The sequence below is a fragment of the Balaenoptera borealis genome (assembly GCF_965194805.1).
Source record: "Balaenoptera borealis genome assembly, chromosome: 20".
Classification (NCBI taxonomy): Eukaryota; Metazoa; Chordata; class Mammalia; order Artiodactyla; family Balaenopteridae; genus Balaenoptera; species Balaenoptera borealis.
Window position 1 is genome coordinate 15,312,455 of NC_138879.1, and position 19,351 is coordinate 15,331,805.

Below are 19,351 nucleotides of genomic sequence, written 5' to 3' on the forward strand. Positions count from 1 at the left end.
ACAAAGCTACAGTCATCAAGACAGTATGGTACTGGCACTAAAACAGAAATATAGATCAATGGAACAGGGTAGAAAGCCCAGAGATAAACCCACACACATATGGTCACCTTATCTTTGATAAAGGAGGCAAGAATATACAATGGAGAAAAGACAGCCTCTTCAATAAGTGGTGCTGGGAAAACTGGACAGCTATGTGTGAAAGAATGAAATTAGAACACTGCCTAACACCATACACAAAAATAAACTCAAAATGGATTAAAGACCTAAATGTAAGGCCAGACACTATCAAACTCTTAGAGGAAAACATAGGCAGAACACTCTATGACATGAATCACAGCAAGATCCTTTTTGATCCACCTCCTAGAGAAATGGAAATAAAAACAAAAATAAACAAATGGGACCTAATGAAACTTCAAAGCTTTTGCACAGCAAAGGAAACCATAAACAAGACGAAAAGACAACCCTCAGAATGGGAGAAAATATTTGCAAATGAAGCAACTGACAAAGGATTAATCTTCAAAATTTATAAGCAGCTCATGCAGCTCAACATCCAAAAAACAAACAACCCAATCCAAAAATGGGTAGAAGACCTAAATAGACATCTCTCCAAAGAAGATATACAGATTGCCAACAAACACATGAAAGGATGCTCAACATCACTAATCATTAGAGAAATGCAAATCAAAACTACAATGAGGTTATCACCTCACACCAGTCAGAATGGCCATCATCAAAAAATCTACAAACAATAAATGCTGGAGAGGGTGTGGAGAAAAGGGAACCCTCTTGCACTGTTGGTGGGAATGTAAATTGATACAGCCACTATGGAAAATAGTATGGAGGTTCCTTCAAAAACTAAAAATAGAACTACTACACGACCCAGCAATCCCACTACTGGGCATATACCTTGAGGAAACCATAATTCAGAAAGAGTCATGTACCACAATGTTCACTGCAGCTCTATTTACAGTAGCCAGGACATGGAAGCAACCTAAGTGTCCATCAACAGATGAATGGATAAGGAAGATGTGGCACATATATACAATGGAATATTACTCAGCCATAAAAAGAAATGAAATTGAGTTATTTGTAGTGAGGTGGATGGACCTAGAGTCTGTCATACAGAGTGAAGTAAGTCAGAAAGAGAAAAACAAATACCGTATGCTAACACACATATATGGAATCTAAAAAAAAAAAAAAGGTTCTGAAAAACCTAGGGGCAGGACAGGAATAAAGACGCAGACGTAGAGAATGGACTTGAGGACACAGGGAGGGGGAAGGGTAAACTGGGATGAAGTGAGAGAGTGGCATGGACATATATACACTACCAAATGGAAAACAGATAGCTAGTGGGAAGCAGCTGCACAGCACAGGGAGATCAGCTTGGTGCTTTGTGACCCCCTAAAGGGGTGGGATAGGGAGGGTGGGAGGGAGACGCAAGAGGGAGGAGATATGGGGATATATGTATATGTATAGCTGATTCACTTTGTTATAAAGCAGAAACTAACACACCACTGTAAAGCAATTATACTCCAATAATGATGTTAAAAAAAAAATGTTATCCTTTTCACAACAGTAACTGATCAGTTGCAAAATTACTTGAAGGAGTACTAATGATAAATTTGACATCTTTAAATGTTAAATTAAAAAAAAAGCATTTCAACTTCACATACAGAGTCTATTCATAACCTCTCTGCTAAAATTAAAGATTTACATTTTATAACTTGACTGGAAAATATGTTGATCACTGAATATGAGAATATTAAGGCTCTTAGACTCGTCCCCAAATGATTTCCAGATGCAATCTCTTATATTTAATTATCTGTGTTGAATCCAGGTTTTGATTTTAATTTAAATGCTATAACCAGGTCATAAAAGATACATTCAACTCAACCAAGCATAACTGACATTCTCAGAACCCTGCAACCAAGTAAATCTTTTCAATCATATGAATAATATTAGAAACTGATTTTTCTGAATAACACAATAAGCCCTCAAATCTATGCCATTTCTCTTCTACAGAATTTTTCTCCAGAGGAGGGAGGAGTTTCAATTTCTTTGTAATTTCCTCTATTTCTATAAAATGATGTTGGTCTACCAGAGCAATGATTTTTTTAAAACTGGGCTTGCAGTAGAATTACCTGTGGAATGTAAAAAACAAATTCCCCCACAAAACTGACAGATACTGAACCCACCCCACCCCAGTCTTACTGAATTAGAATCCTCCCTAGTTAGAATTTGGCATGGCAATTTTTAACTGCCTCATTCTCAGTTTAAGAAATATGTGGGTACTGTAATAGAACTGTATTAGAGTCTTTTACATTAGATATATCTATACTCCAGTCATTCCATGTTGAAAAAGTTTCATTTGGGTGTAAATCTATTACCTCTATAGCAACTAATTTCCATTTTTAGACAAGATTCTCAGTCTGTTCTGTGAGAAAGGAAACTGTATTATATGCATAATATAGCCAATGTGGAGGTTAAGCTCAAATGATGCATACTTTTTACTACAAGTTATTTTCTGGAAAATAAAGCATTTATCACAGACTGTATGCTTTAAAAGCTTTAACTGTAAAAGCAAAGCTTAAAGATCAAGCCATTCAGAAAGCAGAAAATTGTCCATGGCTTGTGAATTAAAAGGCAAGCCTTATATTTATTTAAGGAGGCTAGTTAATGAGACATAGAAATCTCTTCTAGGCACAGAAAGACAACATTATCTACTCTCCATACTGCAGGCTAAAATGGACATCTAATTAAGCTGCTCCACTTCTAAAACCTTTCAGTGGTTTTCCCATTGATCTTTTAGTGGTCTCCAGAAGGATCCCAAACTCCCAATCGGATCTCTTAAAGGTTCTACAAATACACAAGGGAAGAATCTAATGATGGAATTTATAAGGTACATCCTAATAGCCCAGAAACTACTTAGAGAAGGAAATATAGTGATCAGTTGAATATCACTTTCAATACGTTGTCCTTTGCAAAAAAATGATATATGCTGACTTGCCTGTGCTGGATTCTGTCATTACTAGCACTATTCTGAGGACACCATTACTATAGGGTCTTCCTAAACAAAGCGATCTGTCTTTGTCAGTATGCTGTTTACTACAGAAGAAAGTCACTAAGTGAACATGACCTCCTAGTTCTTAATAATTTTCCTAAGACTAGAAATTCCAATGATCAATTCAGCCACTTTCTTCTGTGGTTCCAAGATAGTTTCATGGTACATTATATTCCAAGAGGGCTATCATGTAGCTTCATTATTAATATTTTACATTTGTTCAATGTTTCGTAGTTAAAATTTTTTAAATGTTGTAATTGATACTTCATTATCTCCTTATCAACCAAGTATGAGGCATAATAAATATTATTTCCCCATTTAAGAAATGTGAAAATGAAACTACCCTAAGTATGCAAGCTATGAAGCAATTTCCCCCAAATCATACAGGTCCTGCATACATTTACATACTAATTATATTGCATATATATCTTTTATTTATATGACATTTTACAGCTTACAAAGTGATTTCATATTCATGATTTAACTTGATCTTCACAACAATCCTGTCATTATTTCATACTATACTGGACCAGCATGGTGTAGCTATTAAGAACAAAAGTTGTAAAAGCAGACTGCCTGGATTTGAATACTATTCCATCACTTTCTGGCAGTGTGTTTCCATTTTTTTTTACCTGAAAATTGAAATATAAATGAACCCTACAAATCTTCTACCTCCTGGTTCAGTGACTTTTCTATTATACTATATCACTTTAATTACATTAAGTCAATGATACTACTCATTTACTTATTTTATGACGAATTTATTCAGTAAATGCACAAGGCACGCTCTAATCTGAAATCTTTACCATGACCAGGAAGGGGCTACCTGATTTCTAAATGAAGTCACAAGACATGTGACTTTACTTAGAAATTACTGCAACAGGCTGTGACATGAAGCATCTTAAAAGCAACCAAATATAAATTTTAGCACCTCAAGAAATGTAGCTTTTTAGAAACAACAGGGTCCTTGGCAAATTCTCAGATTGTAATGTCATGTTTCTTGGTCATTATTAGAGCAGTCATATTTTAACCTGCTGTGAATATAAAGAGATAAAAAGTAAAATAGATGTTTTATTTAGACCAATTTAAATGAAGCCCTCAACATATATCATTTCCATTTTTTATTCACAGATCACAGCATACTGACACAGTTACAATGTAAATTAGTTTAAAAAAAATTAATCCCTATCACCATGAAGCTTACATTCTTGTATGATATACAGACAACCCCCCACACAACTAAATATATAACGTAATAAATTAATGATAAGAGCTATAAAAAAAATAAAGTACCAGGATAAGGGGATACAGTGATGGGCAGATGCTATTAGATAAATTAAGGAAGAGGCCTCTTGGAGGAGGTAACATTTGAGCAGAGCACTGGATAAAGTGAGGAAGTGAGTTATGTGGGAAGAACATTCCAGTATAAATGAATGTTTTATGTGTTCGAGGAATGACAGGGAGGTCAGTGTTGCTGGCGAGCTGCAGGTGAAAGGGAGAGGGGCAGGCAATGATGTAGGAGAGGCAGCGAGGGGTCAGATCAGGTAGCCCCTTGCTGGTCATGGTAGAGATTTCAGATTTAATGTTAAATGTGGGGGAATACAGTGGGAGATTGAGAGAAGAGAAGTCAAAGGACCAGGTTCACATTTTACAAGGATCACGCTGGCTTCTGTGTAAACAGACTACAGGGGACAAGAGTGGAAGCAGAGCCCTATTAGGAGGCCATTTATTCAGAGAGCAAATATTTATTGAGCACCTACTAATAGTAGACATTGTTCTAGGTGCAGAGGATACAGCCGTAAACAGAACAGGCAAAAGTTCCAGCCTTCTAACCTTACATTCTAGGAGCTATTCCACTAGCCCAGGCAAGAGATGACAGTGACCTGGATTTAGGTGTACCAGTGGAAGTAATGAAAAGGGATCAGATTTAGCACACATTCTGAAGACAAAGCCTACATAATTTGCTGAAAGAGTGAATGTAGAGTGCGACAGAGTAAAGCCAAGAATGACTCCAGTGCTTTTGTCTTATGCCTGTAGGTGATGCCACCTATTCAGACAGGAAACTCAGTAGAAGGAGCAGGTTCTGGGAAAAAATGCAAGAGTTCAGTTTTTTGACATGTTAAATTTGAGATGTATCTTGGACACATAGGTAGAAAAGGCAGTGTAGGCAGCTAGAAATACAGATCTAGAGTTAAGGGGAAAGGCAGGGCTAGAGATAGTTTAGGAGTTAAGACAGTATTTAAAGACATAAGAATGGAAGAGTTTCAATCTGATTAGAATCTCCAGGTACTTGAATTTTACAGAAACTGCCCACGTGATCAGAATGTGCAGCCAGCAAAACCAATGACCTTAGGAGTGAGAATATAAAGAAAGGAAAAGTCTGAGGAGAGAGCTCTGGAACATCTGAGCATTAACCACATGATCTACAAATATATTCAAATAATCCTTGTACACTTTATGGTGAAGCTAACATATGACATAGAATCTTCACCAACATTACTGAGAATACGCAATTTGAATTTAATTTGTCATCTTCTGAGTAAAATGGTTCACTACCGGACATTCATTTTAAAGATTAAGACCACATAAATGAATCTGAGTCTAATACTTCTTTTGCTACATTTTAACTGAAAAGAATGGAACAGCCAAAAGAAAAGAGTCTATGAAATAATAATTTTTTCAAACTGCTGATATTTTTAACTTTCTGAGATAAATATCTAGGTCATTAATTTTTCAGATTTTCTGCTTTTCTAATATATGTATCCAAAACGAAAGTTTTTTAAAGCATATTTTATATACTACAAGTTTTATTATATTTTGTTTTTTATTATTTCCATTTAAAATATTTTCCAATTTCTTGTGATTTTCTGACTTAAAGGCTACTTAGGAGTATATTAATATCCCAACACTTGGGGATTTTGATTTTCTAAGTTATCTTTTAGCTATCATTTTCTATGTTATTTTACAATTGATTAATTCTACTATGGTCACAGTAATTGAAATCTTTTGACATTTGTTGAGATCTGTTCTATGCATCAGCATATTGTCAATTTGGCAAATAATCTATGTGTACCTGAAAACAATATGTACTCTGCAATTTGGGGGTGCGGTGCTCATATATATGTCTATTTTGTTTGTTGGCTTATTTACTTATTTATTTCCTCATTCATTCAATAAATAAATAAGTCAAAACCTTAAAGTGGCTTTTTAAACTTAAGAAGGAAACTAAAAGATGTTCCATAAACTGAAGAAATACAGTGATTATGGAAAATTAAGTTATATCTCCAGGCCTCAAAAGGCATTCTATACTTGGGATTATTCTTCTCAGAACACCGACACCCTGCAACATTTTTCCTTTCCTGGTTATAATAGGCTGTTTCATCCCATGTTTCACTAAGTTGATAGGAAGCAGTTTACCTGATTTTCATCCTGTACTTCCATGTTGTATTGGTCACCTGGCTGAACTTCCGTGACTTTCTCTCCAAGGAGGAAACCCAGACGAGTCATGAGTGTGTTTGCTGCCTCATCTACAGATGGAGGGGGACCAAGTTCTTGTTCAGCATCACCTATAACAGGAAGACATTGAAACACCTGAAACTATCAAAATAAAATGGCCAGTTTTGCAACTATTTTTACATTCAGTTTGGTCATTTCCTTTGTTTGCACATTCTAAATGCAAAATTACGAAGTCCCTGACTAGAAGCTGATTTTTCCACTGTTACATATTATAATTGATAGTCTACTCAGAATCCTCAATATATTTACTTGAAACCCTTGAATTTGAGAAAATGTTTTTGTAACTCACTGAATAGAAGTTTCCCATTTCTTTGGCAGTTGGCCTTCCAATACAAGTCCTCGTGTTGGGATCTAGTCCTGGCCATAATCACCACCTTCACTCATGTTCTTTTATCTTTTTTTTTTTTCTTACAGTTCGTGTAAATATCCTTTTTTATTTTAAAATCAGTTCAAACTTACAGAAAAGTTTCAAGAATAGTAAAAAGGACATTTTTTTCCTTAACCACTTGAAAATATAGACATGGTATCTCATCATGCCCAGACAGTATGCATTTCCTATAAACAAGCAATTCTCTTACATAACCACAGTACTAGCAGAGAAATCAGGAACCTAACATTTTACATTATTATGATCTCATCCACAGACCCCATTTAAGTTTTGATATTTATCCAGTAATGTCATTTCTAGCAAAAAGATCCAATTCAGGATTAAGCAATGCACTTAGTTCTTAGTTCTCTTTGACTCCCTTAATCTCGAACAGTTCCTCAGTCTCTTCTAAACTTTCATGATCTTGACACTTTTGAAGATTACAGGCCAGCTATTTTGCACAGTGTCCCTCAATTTGAAGTTATCTCATGATTTAATTCAGGTTATGCATTTTTGGCAGGACTATTGCAAAAGCAATGCTGTGTTAACTTTGATCACTTGGTTATGGTAGTGTTTGCCAGGTATTTCCACTCTAAAATTATACTCTTTCTCTTTGTAATTAATAAGTATGTAATGTGGGGATACTTTGAAAGTATGTAAGTATACCATTTTTCAACAAACTTTTAAATTAAAAAAAATTTTTGTGATAAAAATACACGTAACAAAATTTGCCATTTTAACCATTTTTAAGTGTACGATTCAGTGGCATTAAGTACGTTCACAATGTTGTGCAACCATCTCCATTTTCAGAACTTTTTAATCATCCCCCAGAGAAACTCTGTATCCACTAAATAAAACTCCCCAATCTCCCCTCTTACTAGCCCCTAGTAACCTCTATTCTACTTTCTGTCTTTATGAATTTGCTTATTCTAGGTACCCCATATAAGTGGAATCACACAGTATTTGTCCTTTTATGTCTAACTTATCTCACTTTGCAAATTTTCAAGGTTCATCCCATGTTAGATCATGTATCAGAATTTCACTCCTTTTTATGACTGACTCCATTTTATGTACATACCACATTTAGTTTATCTATTCATCTGTCCATCAAGTTGGACACTTGAGCTGTCTCCATCTATTAGGTATTATGAATAATGATAGTATGAACACTGGTGTACAAGTAGCAGTCTGAATCTCTTCTCAGTAAACTTTTGCCCACTATTTTTAGCATCCATTAATGTTTCTTGGTAGAATTACTATCATGCTTGCCAAATAGTGATATTTTCTAAATCCATCACTCTTCTATAGTTTAGTTTCTTTTCCTTTATCTATCTACCTACCTATCTGAACTCAAAGACTCCTATCGTACTCAATGAGTTATAACCTGTTACTATTATTATTTATTTTGATGCTCAAATTGTCCCAAAGTTGGCCATGTAAGCCCTTTCGATTTGGCTCTTGTAACCTTCTGATATATCCCTGTCATTTTCTGAGCACTTCTTTGCTTTCTGGCACCAGATGTTCCAGGCTCATCTTGTACTTTCCCTGCCCTAGCCCTAGAATCAGTCCTCTTCCCAAGAAGGGTTGATTTTTTTTTTTTTTTAGTGGGGAAAGGTATTTAGAATATCAGGTATGCTCATTGCGATCAGGATGTCACTGCCCCCCAGGTCCACTTCGTCGACAGAGTTAGGCAGTATGCTCATACACTTATATACATACACACAACTCTATATTCGCTTTTATTTGTAAATCCAAATACAAACATACACTCTAAATGTTCACAAAGATGCTCCAATTCCAATTCAATAGGGTTAATTCTAGATTTCTTCCTTTCCAAAGTTACAACTCTGTTCTCCAATAGTGAAAAATCTGGTTCTTGTTTTCCTTATTTAATACTATACTTATTTAATCTATCCCCCTACATGTAACAAATCTCACCGCTGCTCATTGCCACCCTGCACACAGGTGCTCTACTCACCCTAGTTGGGTTCCTATCCTATGCCAGATAGCCCTGAGCTATCATTTCCCCCATAGTCAGGGTCATTTTTTCAAAATAATTCATATACCATAAACTCTATCCTCTTAAAGTATACAGCTCAATGGCTTTAGTCTCTTCATAAGTTTATGGAACCATCACCACTTTCTAATTCCAGAATACTTTCATCACTCCAAAAAGAAACCCCATTCAGGTTCATTTTTTTGCCCTGGAATTTAGACCCCTAAAATTCCTGATCTCTGGCATTCATTTTAATCCTGTGCTTCCAGACTGCTACACTCTTTCCATACAATTAGCTTTTAACACAATTTTTTTTTTCTTTTTTCTTTTTTAAGAGCTCAGCTTTTTATTGAACGTGTTACCTAAAGAGGTTTAGTCAAAAAGACCAAAGCCCATGTCATCATCAGACTCTTCAGATTCTTCTTTCTTTGCTTCCACTTTCTTCTCCTCAGCTGGGGCAGCAGTGGTGGAGGGGGCAGGACCTCCTGCCGGTGCAGCCCCAGATGCTGGGGCAGGTCCACCTGCCCCCACACCGCAGATGAGGCTCCCGATGTTGACACTGGCCAAAGCCTTTGCAAACAAGCCTGGCCAGAAAAGTTCAACATTTACACTGGCTGCTTTAATGAGGGCATAGATCTTATCCTCGGTGACTGTCACCTCATTGTCGGGCAGGATGAGGGCCAAGTAGATGCAGGTGAGCTCCGAGTCGGAGGCCGTGGTGCAGGTGAGCGCTAGGCAGGGGTTGCCGGGCATGGTGCAGTCGCTGGATGAAGTGAGGGCCTACAGCCCAACGCAGCCTTAGCTTCCTCAGAAGGACCGAGCACCTTAGCGGCAGCTGAGGAAAGCGTAATTTTCTTTCTATTTAGGCTATTTTTCAGTGGTTACCAACTACAGGAATTATTCTTTTTCAAACCTTTTCACTGAGGGATGCTGAACAATGTCAGTATGAGGTTTTTTCCTTGGACTCAATTTATTTCCAAATAGAGAATTTATAGGAATTTATAGACATAAAAAATAGCCAGGGAACTCAAGATGATCTATTTTAAATGTGATGCAGAACTAAGTTACCTAAACTGAATATCTCTTTACATTAACTTGATTCATTGTCAACATTTTTTTCAGATTTTGTTTTATGTTCAGATGCATTCAGTCTAACCTGTTAACAATCCACAGTAGCACATATCCTATATAGGATATTACACAAATCTTTTTTTTTTTTGGAGTCAGATATGTCCTTTCACCATAGCAAGCATTAACTAGAGTATTGTATGGTTTGATGCTAAAATATAATAGCTTAATTTTTTAGTATATTCCGTGTTACACATTAAATCACTCCTAATGGCAAGAAAGTGAGGTTTATGTTCTTACTATTCAATGTAACATTTATCTTAACTTCTCTACTAAAGTCACAAGCTGCAGGTCAGAGGAAGGGACTACAGGTGTATCCTTGTATAGTATTATTGAACTCAAGTGCTCCATCTGTGGAAAATCTATATAGAATTCTCACTGAGGACTTCCCTGGTGGCACAGTGGTTAAGAATCCGCCTGCCACTGCAGGGGATATGGGTTCAAGCCCTGATCTGGGAAGATCCCATATGCCGCGGAGTAACTAAGCCCGCGCACCACAACTACTGAGCCTGCGCTCTAGAACCTGCGAGCCACAACTACTGAGCCCGCGAGCCACAATTACTGAGCCCACGTGCCACAACTACTGAAGCCCTCGCGCCTAGAGCCTGTGCTCCGCAACAAGAGAAGCCACCACAATGAGAAGCCTGCGCACCGCAGTGAAGAGTAGCCCCCGCTCGCCACAACTAGAGAAAGCCCATGCACAGCAACGAAGGCCCAACGCAGACAAAATAAATAATAAATAAATTAATTAATTAATATTAAAAAAAAAAAAGAAAGAAAGTGCCTAGACTGGCATTCAAACCTAATTCTACCAGCGTTAAAGTCCTATTAAAAAAAAAAAAAAAAGAAGAATTCTCATTGAAATTATGTCAGAGTAGAAAAACAGGATCTATATTCCCTTCCCTACTTCTCTGCAAAAGGCAACAAAAATGGATTTCTCTGCCACAGACCAGAAAGATATCCCAGGGGCTTTTTTACCTCTATAATGTCCAACATTACAGACAGTTCCTTATCTCTCTACCTCTGCCCAATTATGATACTCTAACATAAAATCTCAGGAAAAAGCTGTGTTACAAAAGGCATGCAAATGCATCTTCAAAACAAGTACCCTAACTCTAAAAAATAATACAAATGAATGTATATACAAAACAGAAACAGAGTTGCAGAGATAGAAAACAAACCTGTGGTTACCAAAGGGGAGAGGGAAGGGAGGAGGGACAAATTAGCGGTATGAGATTAACAGATACAAACTACTATATATAAGTAGATGAGCAACAAGGGTATACTATATAGCACAGGGAATTATACCCATTATCTTGTAATAATCTATAATGGAATATAATCTGCAAAAATACTGAATCATTATGCTGTACACCTGAAGCTAACACAATACTGTAAATCAACTAAACTTCAATTAAAAACAAACAAACCCCCTATCCGTCATTCAAGCAAATTTCCACCTTTAAACCCTTGCTATGAAGAATTTTTCATTTCATTACCACAGTGTGTAGAATTTCTAAACTACTGAGTCAACTATTTAATATTATTAAAATTTATCAAAGTCTACTATAATAACAAGAATATTTATAGCATATGAAATTTGAAGTAAACAGTTTCAGGTTAAAATGCTAAATGTAATTCTGAAGACATCTATAATAAAATGTAAAAGTCCCTGACCTCTTTAAATTTCACAACATACTACTACACTATATACAAATGGCAGGCAAGAGGCTATAATTATATTATCATTTCATGCATTATTTGCAAAAGTCCAAATGTTACTCACTTAAGAAAGAGGCTAGGGGAAAAGAAACCAAACTCTTCCTTTTTCTTCTAGGCTCTTATACTCATGTTACTCTTAGTCTTACTATATCACTCTATTTCTCTTAAGTGCTTTTTTCCCTAAATATTAGTTTCTTAAAAAGATACTAATATTTATTATTTTTAAGAAGTCCACAAGCTCATATACTTTATATACATTAAAGTATTTATGGGAGAAATGATATAATGACCAGGTTTTGCTGAAATTACTACAGAAAAATTGGAGACGATATAGATAAAACAAAGTTGTCAAAATTATTGAAGCTAGGAAATGACTACATAGTAGTGCATTATTCTATTCTCTGTTTGTGAATGTTTGGAACTTGAGGAAAAAACTCTATGCAGGGAAGTTTCTTTTAAATAACTTAGCAGTTCTCAACTGGTGACAATTTTGCCCCCCAGGGAACGTTTGGCAATGAGTGGGGATATTTCTGGTTGTCACACTGCAGGGAGCGGTGTTGCTACTGGCATCTAGTAGGTAGAGGCCAGGGACTCTGCCAAACATCCTACAATACACAAGACAGCTCCCCACAATAAAGGATTATCTAGCCCCGAAAGTCATTACATAGTATTGAGGTTGAGAATCCCTGCAACAACTAGAATCACCTTATCCTTTAAAATCTGTCAAATTGGATGAACTCTTAATACACAGTCAGTAGGAAAACCAGTGTCCAACCTGTTACTTCCATGGATTCTTAAAATTACTTCAATTTCTAACTTACAATGAATTTTTAGTCTTTGGGCTATTTCTTTCCTGAGTGTAGGGTCTGTTTTCTGTACTACTAGATTCTGCTGTAATCTTTTCAGTCTTCAATGAACCTTAGTCTTATGGTGGTGTGTGGACAGGACTTTACTGGGGTTACAGTGTGTTTGGTAAGGGTGGGGGATTATATCATGGCACAGAACAATTAAATGAAACTAAAAAATATGATATATCTCATATTTTCAGATTATCGTTTATTAATTATAATAACAGCTAGCACATATGGGGATTAATTATATGCCAGGTACTGTTTCTAAGTATTTTATATACTTTAACTCTTTCAATGATCATAACCACCCTATGAGGTAGGCACATATCCCCTTTTTATGAATAAAGAAAGTGAAGCACAGAGGGATGAGTAACTTACCCAAATTCATAAGCTAATAAGTAGCTGATCCAGGAAATCTGGATCTAGAACTCAGGCTCTTAACCCCTAAGCTCTACTGTCATCCTTGATTCCAGTCTCTCACCATTTTGCTGGGCATCACTTCCTACCTCCCCTCTGCCCAGGGTATTTGTTCAAAACTCTCAAAATTCCTCTTAAATCCTCATACCAAATATTTTACCTATCTTTCTGTCTCATCCATGACCATCCAGGTGATGTGAAGAAGGTGTCATCTTCATAACCAAACACGCCCAATTAAGGTATGTCCCTAAACAAAGACAGTACTTTTCTTGAGTGAAATTCTACTGTGACTTCTTTAATAATGATGAATTTGGAGTATGATACACAAAACAAGATGGCTGGTAGGTTGTTGGAAAATAATCACTGTGACACTATTATACAGAAAATAAATATCATTCATACATTATGTTGATTAAAACTCTTGAAATATATCTTGGCTATTTGGGAGCAGTGTGTTTATGCAATAGGCTTTGCTCCCAGAATACTGAATGAGGAATACAGCACCATAAAACTAAAGGATTCTTATGTTTGGATTTTTTTTCCACAGCAGAAGTGGTTATTGAATGTTTATCAAATGCCTTTTTTAGCCTCTATGAAGAAAACTAGTTGTTTTTATTTCTCTTACAGCTATTAGTATGATGAACTATTTTAATGGATTTTGTAATTTTGAAAAGCTTTCTTTAAAGTTAATAGGAATTATTATTAAACATTAAAAAAAAAAGGATCTAAGATTCACATGGAAACGGAAAGGTCTAGGAATAGTAAAGAAAATGTGAAGAAGAATGACTGCTATTACTTAATATCAAGGTTTAATCTAATGCTAAAGTAATTAAGACAGAGTATGATTGGTACAAGCACAGATAAAATGACCAGGAGAACAGAATAAAGAATCCAGAAACATATCTATACATGTATAATCACCTTATTTGGACAGAGATGCCATTGCAATATTTTAGTAACCAAATGGCGTTTTCAATCATTGGTGACAGATCAATATGTATGAATAAAAATGAAACCTGTCCCTACCTCATCCCATACACAAAAATCAATTCCAGGTGGATAAAAGACCCAAATATGAAAGATAATACATTTTCTGGAAGACAGCCTAATAGAATATCTTCATGAACTAGGACTAGGCAAAGATTTCTTAAACAGAACACAAAAAAGAAAAGATGGGTAAGTTTATTAATGAGAAAAACTTCTGTTCACCAAAGACTCCATTAAAACAGTAAAAAGGCAAGCCATAGAGTGGGAAGAATATCTTTAATTCATACATCCAACAAAGGACTTGTATTTAGAATATACAAAGAACTCGTACAAATCAATAAGAAAAATAAAGACAGTACGATTAAAAGATGAACAAAAGAAATTCCACATGGGAATTTACAAAACTCCTGTTTTATACAAAATGTTCAACATCGTACGGAAATGAAACTCAAAACCACAATGAGATGCCACGACGTATGTGTAGTGCGGGATAGCACACAAAAGAAACAAACCAAAAACACCTGATAATACGGGGTAAAAGGACAGTTAAATCCTGTTGTACTGGTGTATGTACAATGTAAATGTGCACAATGTATGTGAATGTAAACTGGTAGCATCAAATTTGGAAAAAAATTTAGACTGGGGACTGAGACCCCATGACCCAGCAAGTCTACTACTAGGTATATACCGAAAGGAAAAGTATACATAGGGGCATCAAAATAGATGTAACAAACATTCACAGAATTGTTCATAATAGCCAAAGTTGAAAATGCCCATGAACAGTAGACAATGAAATACGACAGCAATGAAAGAGAATCTCACAAACATACTACTAAACAAAAGAAGACAGACTCAAAGGAGTACATACTAAATGACTTCATTTATATAAAGTTTGAAAACTGGTAAAAGAAATCGTTGATAATGCAGTCAGAACAGTGGTCAAGCTTATAAGGAGTGGATTATGATACAGAGGAAACATGAGGAAAGGTTCTGAGGTGCTGGTAATGTGCTGTGTCTTGATTTAGGTAGTGGTTATACAAGTGTGTTCACTTCTGAAAATTTCATAGAGCTGCATAATTATTATTTGTATACCTTTCTGTAATTATGTTATATATTAATTTTCAAAAATTACAGAAAATGTATTAAGGACATAGGACACTGGGTTTGAGAATGAAACAATATTCACAATACTTTTTTTTCCTCCAAGAAAGAAGCCTACAGCTATGAAAAACTAACTAATGCTATATATAATTAAAAATTGAGTGTAAAATAAAAAATTATCGGACCACTCCCCTCTTACATCGGTTAACTTAAAGTGGAGCAATGACCTAAGGATAGAGAGAAGCCAGTATATACAAGAAGTATTTTGTAAATTAAAGGAAGTAGTAGAGAGCACAGAGAAAGAAAACAATTAAACTTGTTCTCGAAAGATGGAGGAAGAAAAGGAGGAAAGAAGGTTTTTTGCAGGAGGCCATACTTGTTTGATTTTTTTAACAGTAGAGTTAAGGAAAAAGAGGAGAGGGAGCAATTTTCAGATTCAAATTCTGTATGACTTACCAGTTCAACACAAATACAGAATTCTAAGATCAAAACTGAGTAATATAGCATATTTAGCATTGTTTTAAAAGAGTGTTTTAAGTTTATTTCTGGAATAATAAATTATATTGATAGTTGTACTAGTAGTAATAATAACAATAACTTATTGAGGCATTACCGTCTGGTACTTTTCTAAGTGCTTTACATGTATTAAATTATTTAATCTTCACAACACCTTCCTTACCTTACAGATAGTAAAAGTGAGGCACACGTAGCTCAAGCTTTTGCTTGCCCACGGTTACACAGTTAGGCAAGGGAGAGAGTCAATTTTGAAGTCCAGGCTGCCTGGCTGCTGGACTCATTATCTTGCCAGGAAATACGTGATTATTAAGTACAAATTGTTTAAATGGTTATTTTATTTATTAATGGGATCCAGCAGAATAACCTCCATGGACAATACAAGAAAGCATGAATTAATTCAATAAATATTTACTAAGTACTTTCTGTGTGTCCAGCACTGTGTGAGGTATTAGATCACATTTATGAACAATGGGTACAGTCCCTATCCTTAAGGAGCTTATAGTCTTGTGAGGAAAAACGGAAAGTAAATAATTTGGTTGAATCATAGGAAATTAAACTCTGAGAAATATAATGCAGGCAAGAAATAGGATGCTGTAAAAAAGCAAATGCTGAATATTTCAGAATATTTTTGTGTTTTGATGACATCAATTTTCTTTTCAGAGATGGTTTATACTTTAAAACATTTCCAAAAAGTATTTTTTACTCTAAGTAGCCAAACTGCAGAGGGATTAAACAATGATTAAAACTGTGCCAAGAAATGAATTCATTTCTTGGATAGGCTTAGCTAATGTATCCAAATCCCTAATCTGTATTCCTAACATGGCAGGCTACACAGAACCGTTCCACAGACTCTCTTAATTCTCAGCATTCTCTTAGTATTTTCTCATCGGGCTGTTTACATTTTCCTTTATGATCTGTTAATTATAAACTGCTTGTTCTCATCTATTTCAAGACTCAGAAATTTGTACTACATTTAATCAAATAAAGAAACCCATGCTTTCTCTCCAACAGAGTTACAAAACCTATGATTAGCTTGGCCCGACTGCCAAAGCAAACCTGGTTATATTTTCATTTCTTAGTTCTTAAATGGCAACCTAAATTTTTCCTTTTCTGATGAACATTGGAAATGGGTGACCGACAAAAGCAGTGGCTGCAATTTGCCACAGTAAGTGCTAAAGCCGGCATGGAGCTCTTCCACATCCTCCCCACACTGAGCTCCTGACTGTGAGAGTCACTGCCAGTGATCAAGTGATCAGGAATCAAAGCAACACCACTAGCCCATCTCCACTCATAGAGGCTGACCTGAAAGCATATCCCTACACTTCTTAGTTCCCTTGGGCATAACTGAAGAAGAGGGGGAGAAAATACATGAACTGATTGTTGATACTGTGGGGTGGGTATATGGGAGGTTCTTTGGGTAGGTTTAAAAGTTTACACAATAAAAGATGTTTTTGGCTTGGCCATGTGACTTTATTTGGACCTTGGAATGTTATGAGCAGAGGCGTGAAATGTGCCTGAGCAGTTGGGCTTGTGTTCTTGTGCTCTGGTGATCCACCAGGAGAAAGAGCTTCTCTCCAGCGGATGCCCCTTCATCCTGGGCCCCAGAATGAACACCCACAGGCCTGAGCCCAACTTGAACCTCAGAGCTGCTCAGCCAACCTGCAGCCTGAGACAGAGCCATCCCAACCCACACTTGCAAATCCATGACTAAAAAAAATTGCTTATTTTTTGGTTGCTCTAAATTTTAGGGTGGTTTGTTACACAGCATTATTATGAGCATTTAATTTTTAGGTACTTAATTTGATTCAAATGCAACCATAACTTATTAGTAGACCAAAATGAAGCCCTGGTGATTTCTCTTGCCATGTATTTTCTGTTCAATATAACCATTCTCTTACTCACCTTCATACCCACTCACTTCTAGCTGTCATCTTATTCCAGGATTCTATTCTGTTTCCTACTCACCTATTGATCTTGTCTTTTTAAAGATGTAATTTACATACAATAAATTATATTCCAATAAAGTATGCAATTCAATGAATTTTGACAGATATATACATCTGTGAAACTACCACCAAAATCGAGATATAGAACATTTCTATCATCCCCAGAAGTTTCCCTAGGTCCCTTTGAAGTCAAACCCTCTCTCAAACCCTAGCCACAGGCAACCACTTTTTCTGTTATCAGAAACAGAAACCACTGCTTTCTGTTACCTTAGTGTATATCTTCTATAATTTTATATAACTGGAATTAAACAGTATATTTTCTCTTTTGTCTGGCTTCTTTCGTTCGGTTTTTGAAATCTATCCATGTTTCAACAGTTTGTTTCTTTTTATAGCTGAGTAGTATTCCTTCGTATGGCTATATCACCTTTTTTTTCTTCCTGCTGATGAACACTGGGTTGTTTCATATACAATAGTTTTTTGGCTTTTATATATGAAGAAACTACGAACATTCTTATAAAAGTCTTTGTGTGGATATATATTTTAACTTCTCTTGGACAAATACAAAGTTGTGTAATGGCTGGGTTATAAAGTTTGAACATTTAACTTTGTAAGACATTGCCGGTTTCCAAAGAGATTGTTCAGTTTACACTCTCAAGTAGTGTGTAAGAGTTCTAGTTGCTCCATATCCTCGCCAACGCTTGGTATTGTGAGCCATTTTGATTTTAGCCATACCAATGGGTGCACAGAGGTATCTCATGGTTTCACTTTGCATTTCTCTGATGACTAAAGATATTGAACACCTTTTCATGTATTTACTGGCCATTCTTATATCTTCTTTTGTGAATGTTTCTTCAAATCTTCTGTACTTTAAAAAATTAGGTTCTCTTCTTATTAATTATTTGTAGGAGTTCTTTATATTGGATACAAATCTGTCAGACATATGTATGCTAATATTTTTCCTGTTCTATGGCTTGCCTTTTCCTTTTCTCAAAAGTCTCTTTTGAAGAACAAAAGTTTTAAATTTAGATAAAGCCCAACTTTTAAGTTTTTTTTTTTTATAGCTCACACTTCTTTTGCCCTATCCAAGAAAACTTTGCCTACCTTAAGATTGAAAAGATTTGCTCCTAGCTCTTACATTTAGGTCTATGGTACTTTAAGTTAACTTTTGTGCATGGTATGATGTAAGGATTGATGTTCACTTCCCCACTGAATTCCCCTGACACCTTTATTGAAGAATAATGGAAGTCCTTTAACTTCACTGTTCTTTTGAAAAAGCACTGGGGCCACTCTAGGTCACCTGCATTCCTATAAAAATTTTAAAATCATGTAAATTTCTAAATTTATAACCATGTAAATCTTATAAATTTCTACAAACATTTTTTTCTTGGGATTGTAGTAAATCAAAATTGCTACTTTAGCAATACTGAATCTTCTAATCCATAAATGATATCTTCATTTATTTGCATCTTTATCTCAGCATTGTTTTATTTATAATTTTTAGTGTACATGTTTTGTTAAATTTATCCCTAAATATTTCATGATTTTGGATGTTATTGTAAATGAAATTGTTTTTAGATTTAATTTTCCAATTGTTCTTTGCTAGAATATAGAAATACTCCTGATTTTTATATACTGACCTCACTGTCCTTCTTTTATACTTACATAAATGCATTTATATAAATGTTATTGGAAACATATCTTGCAAGTATTAGTCTGTGTTTGTGTATTGCTCTGCTAGTATAT

General features: G+C 35.6%; 1 protein-coding gene and 1 pseudogene across 18 annotated transcripts in view; both read right to left on the reverse strand.

Annotated features, from left to right (window-relative positions):
• TANC2 (tetratricopeptide repeat, ankyrin repeat and coiled-coil containing 2) overlaps window positions 1–19,351 on the reverse strand; it is a gene marked incomplete at its 3' end in the record, with an annotated part of 357,840 nt that overhangs the window by 148,341 nt on the left and 190,148 nt on the right. For all 17 annotated transcript variants that reach the window (XM_082373745.1, XM_082373742.1, XM_082373746.1 and 14 more), the window contains one exon: window positions 6,479–6,627. In XM_082373745.1, the coding sequence (XP_082229871.1) occupies window positions 6,479–6,627 (149 nt within the window). The remainder of the gene's footprint in view (window positions 1–6,478; window positions 6,628–19,351) is intronic.
• Window positions 8,477–9,708, reverse strand: LOC309619083 (large ribosomal subunit protein P1 pseudogene; annotated as a pseudogene). Its single transcript has one exon. The product of its transcript is annotated as a large ribosomal subunit protein P1 pseudogene (transcript).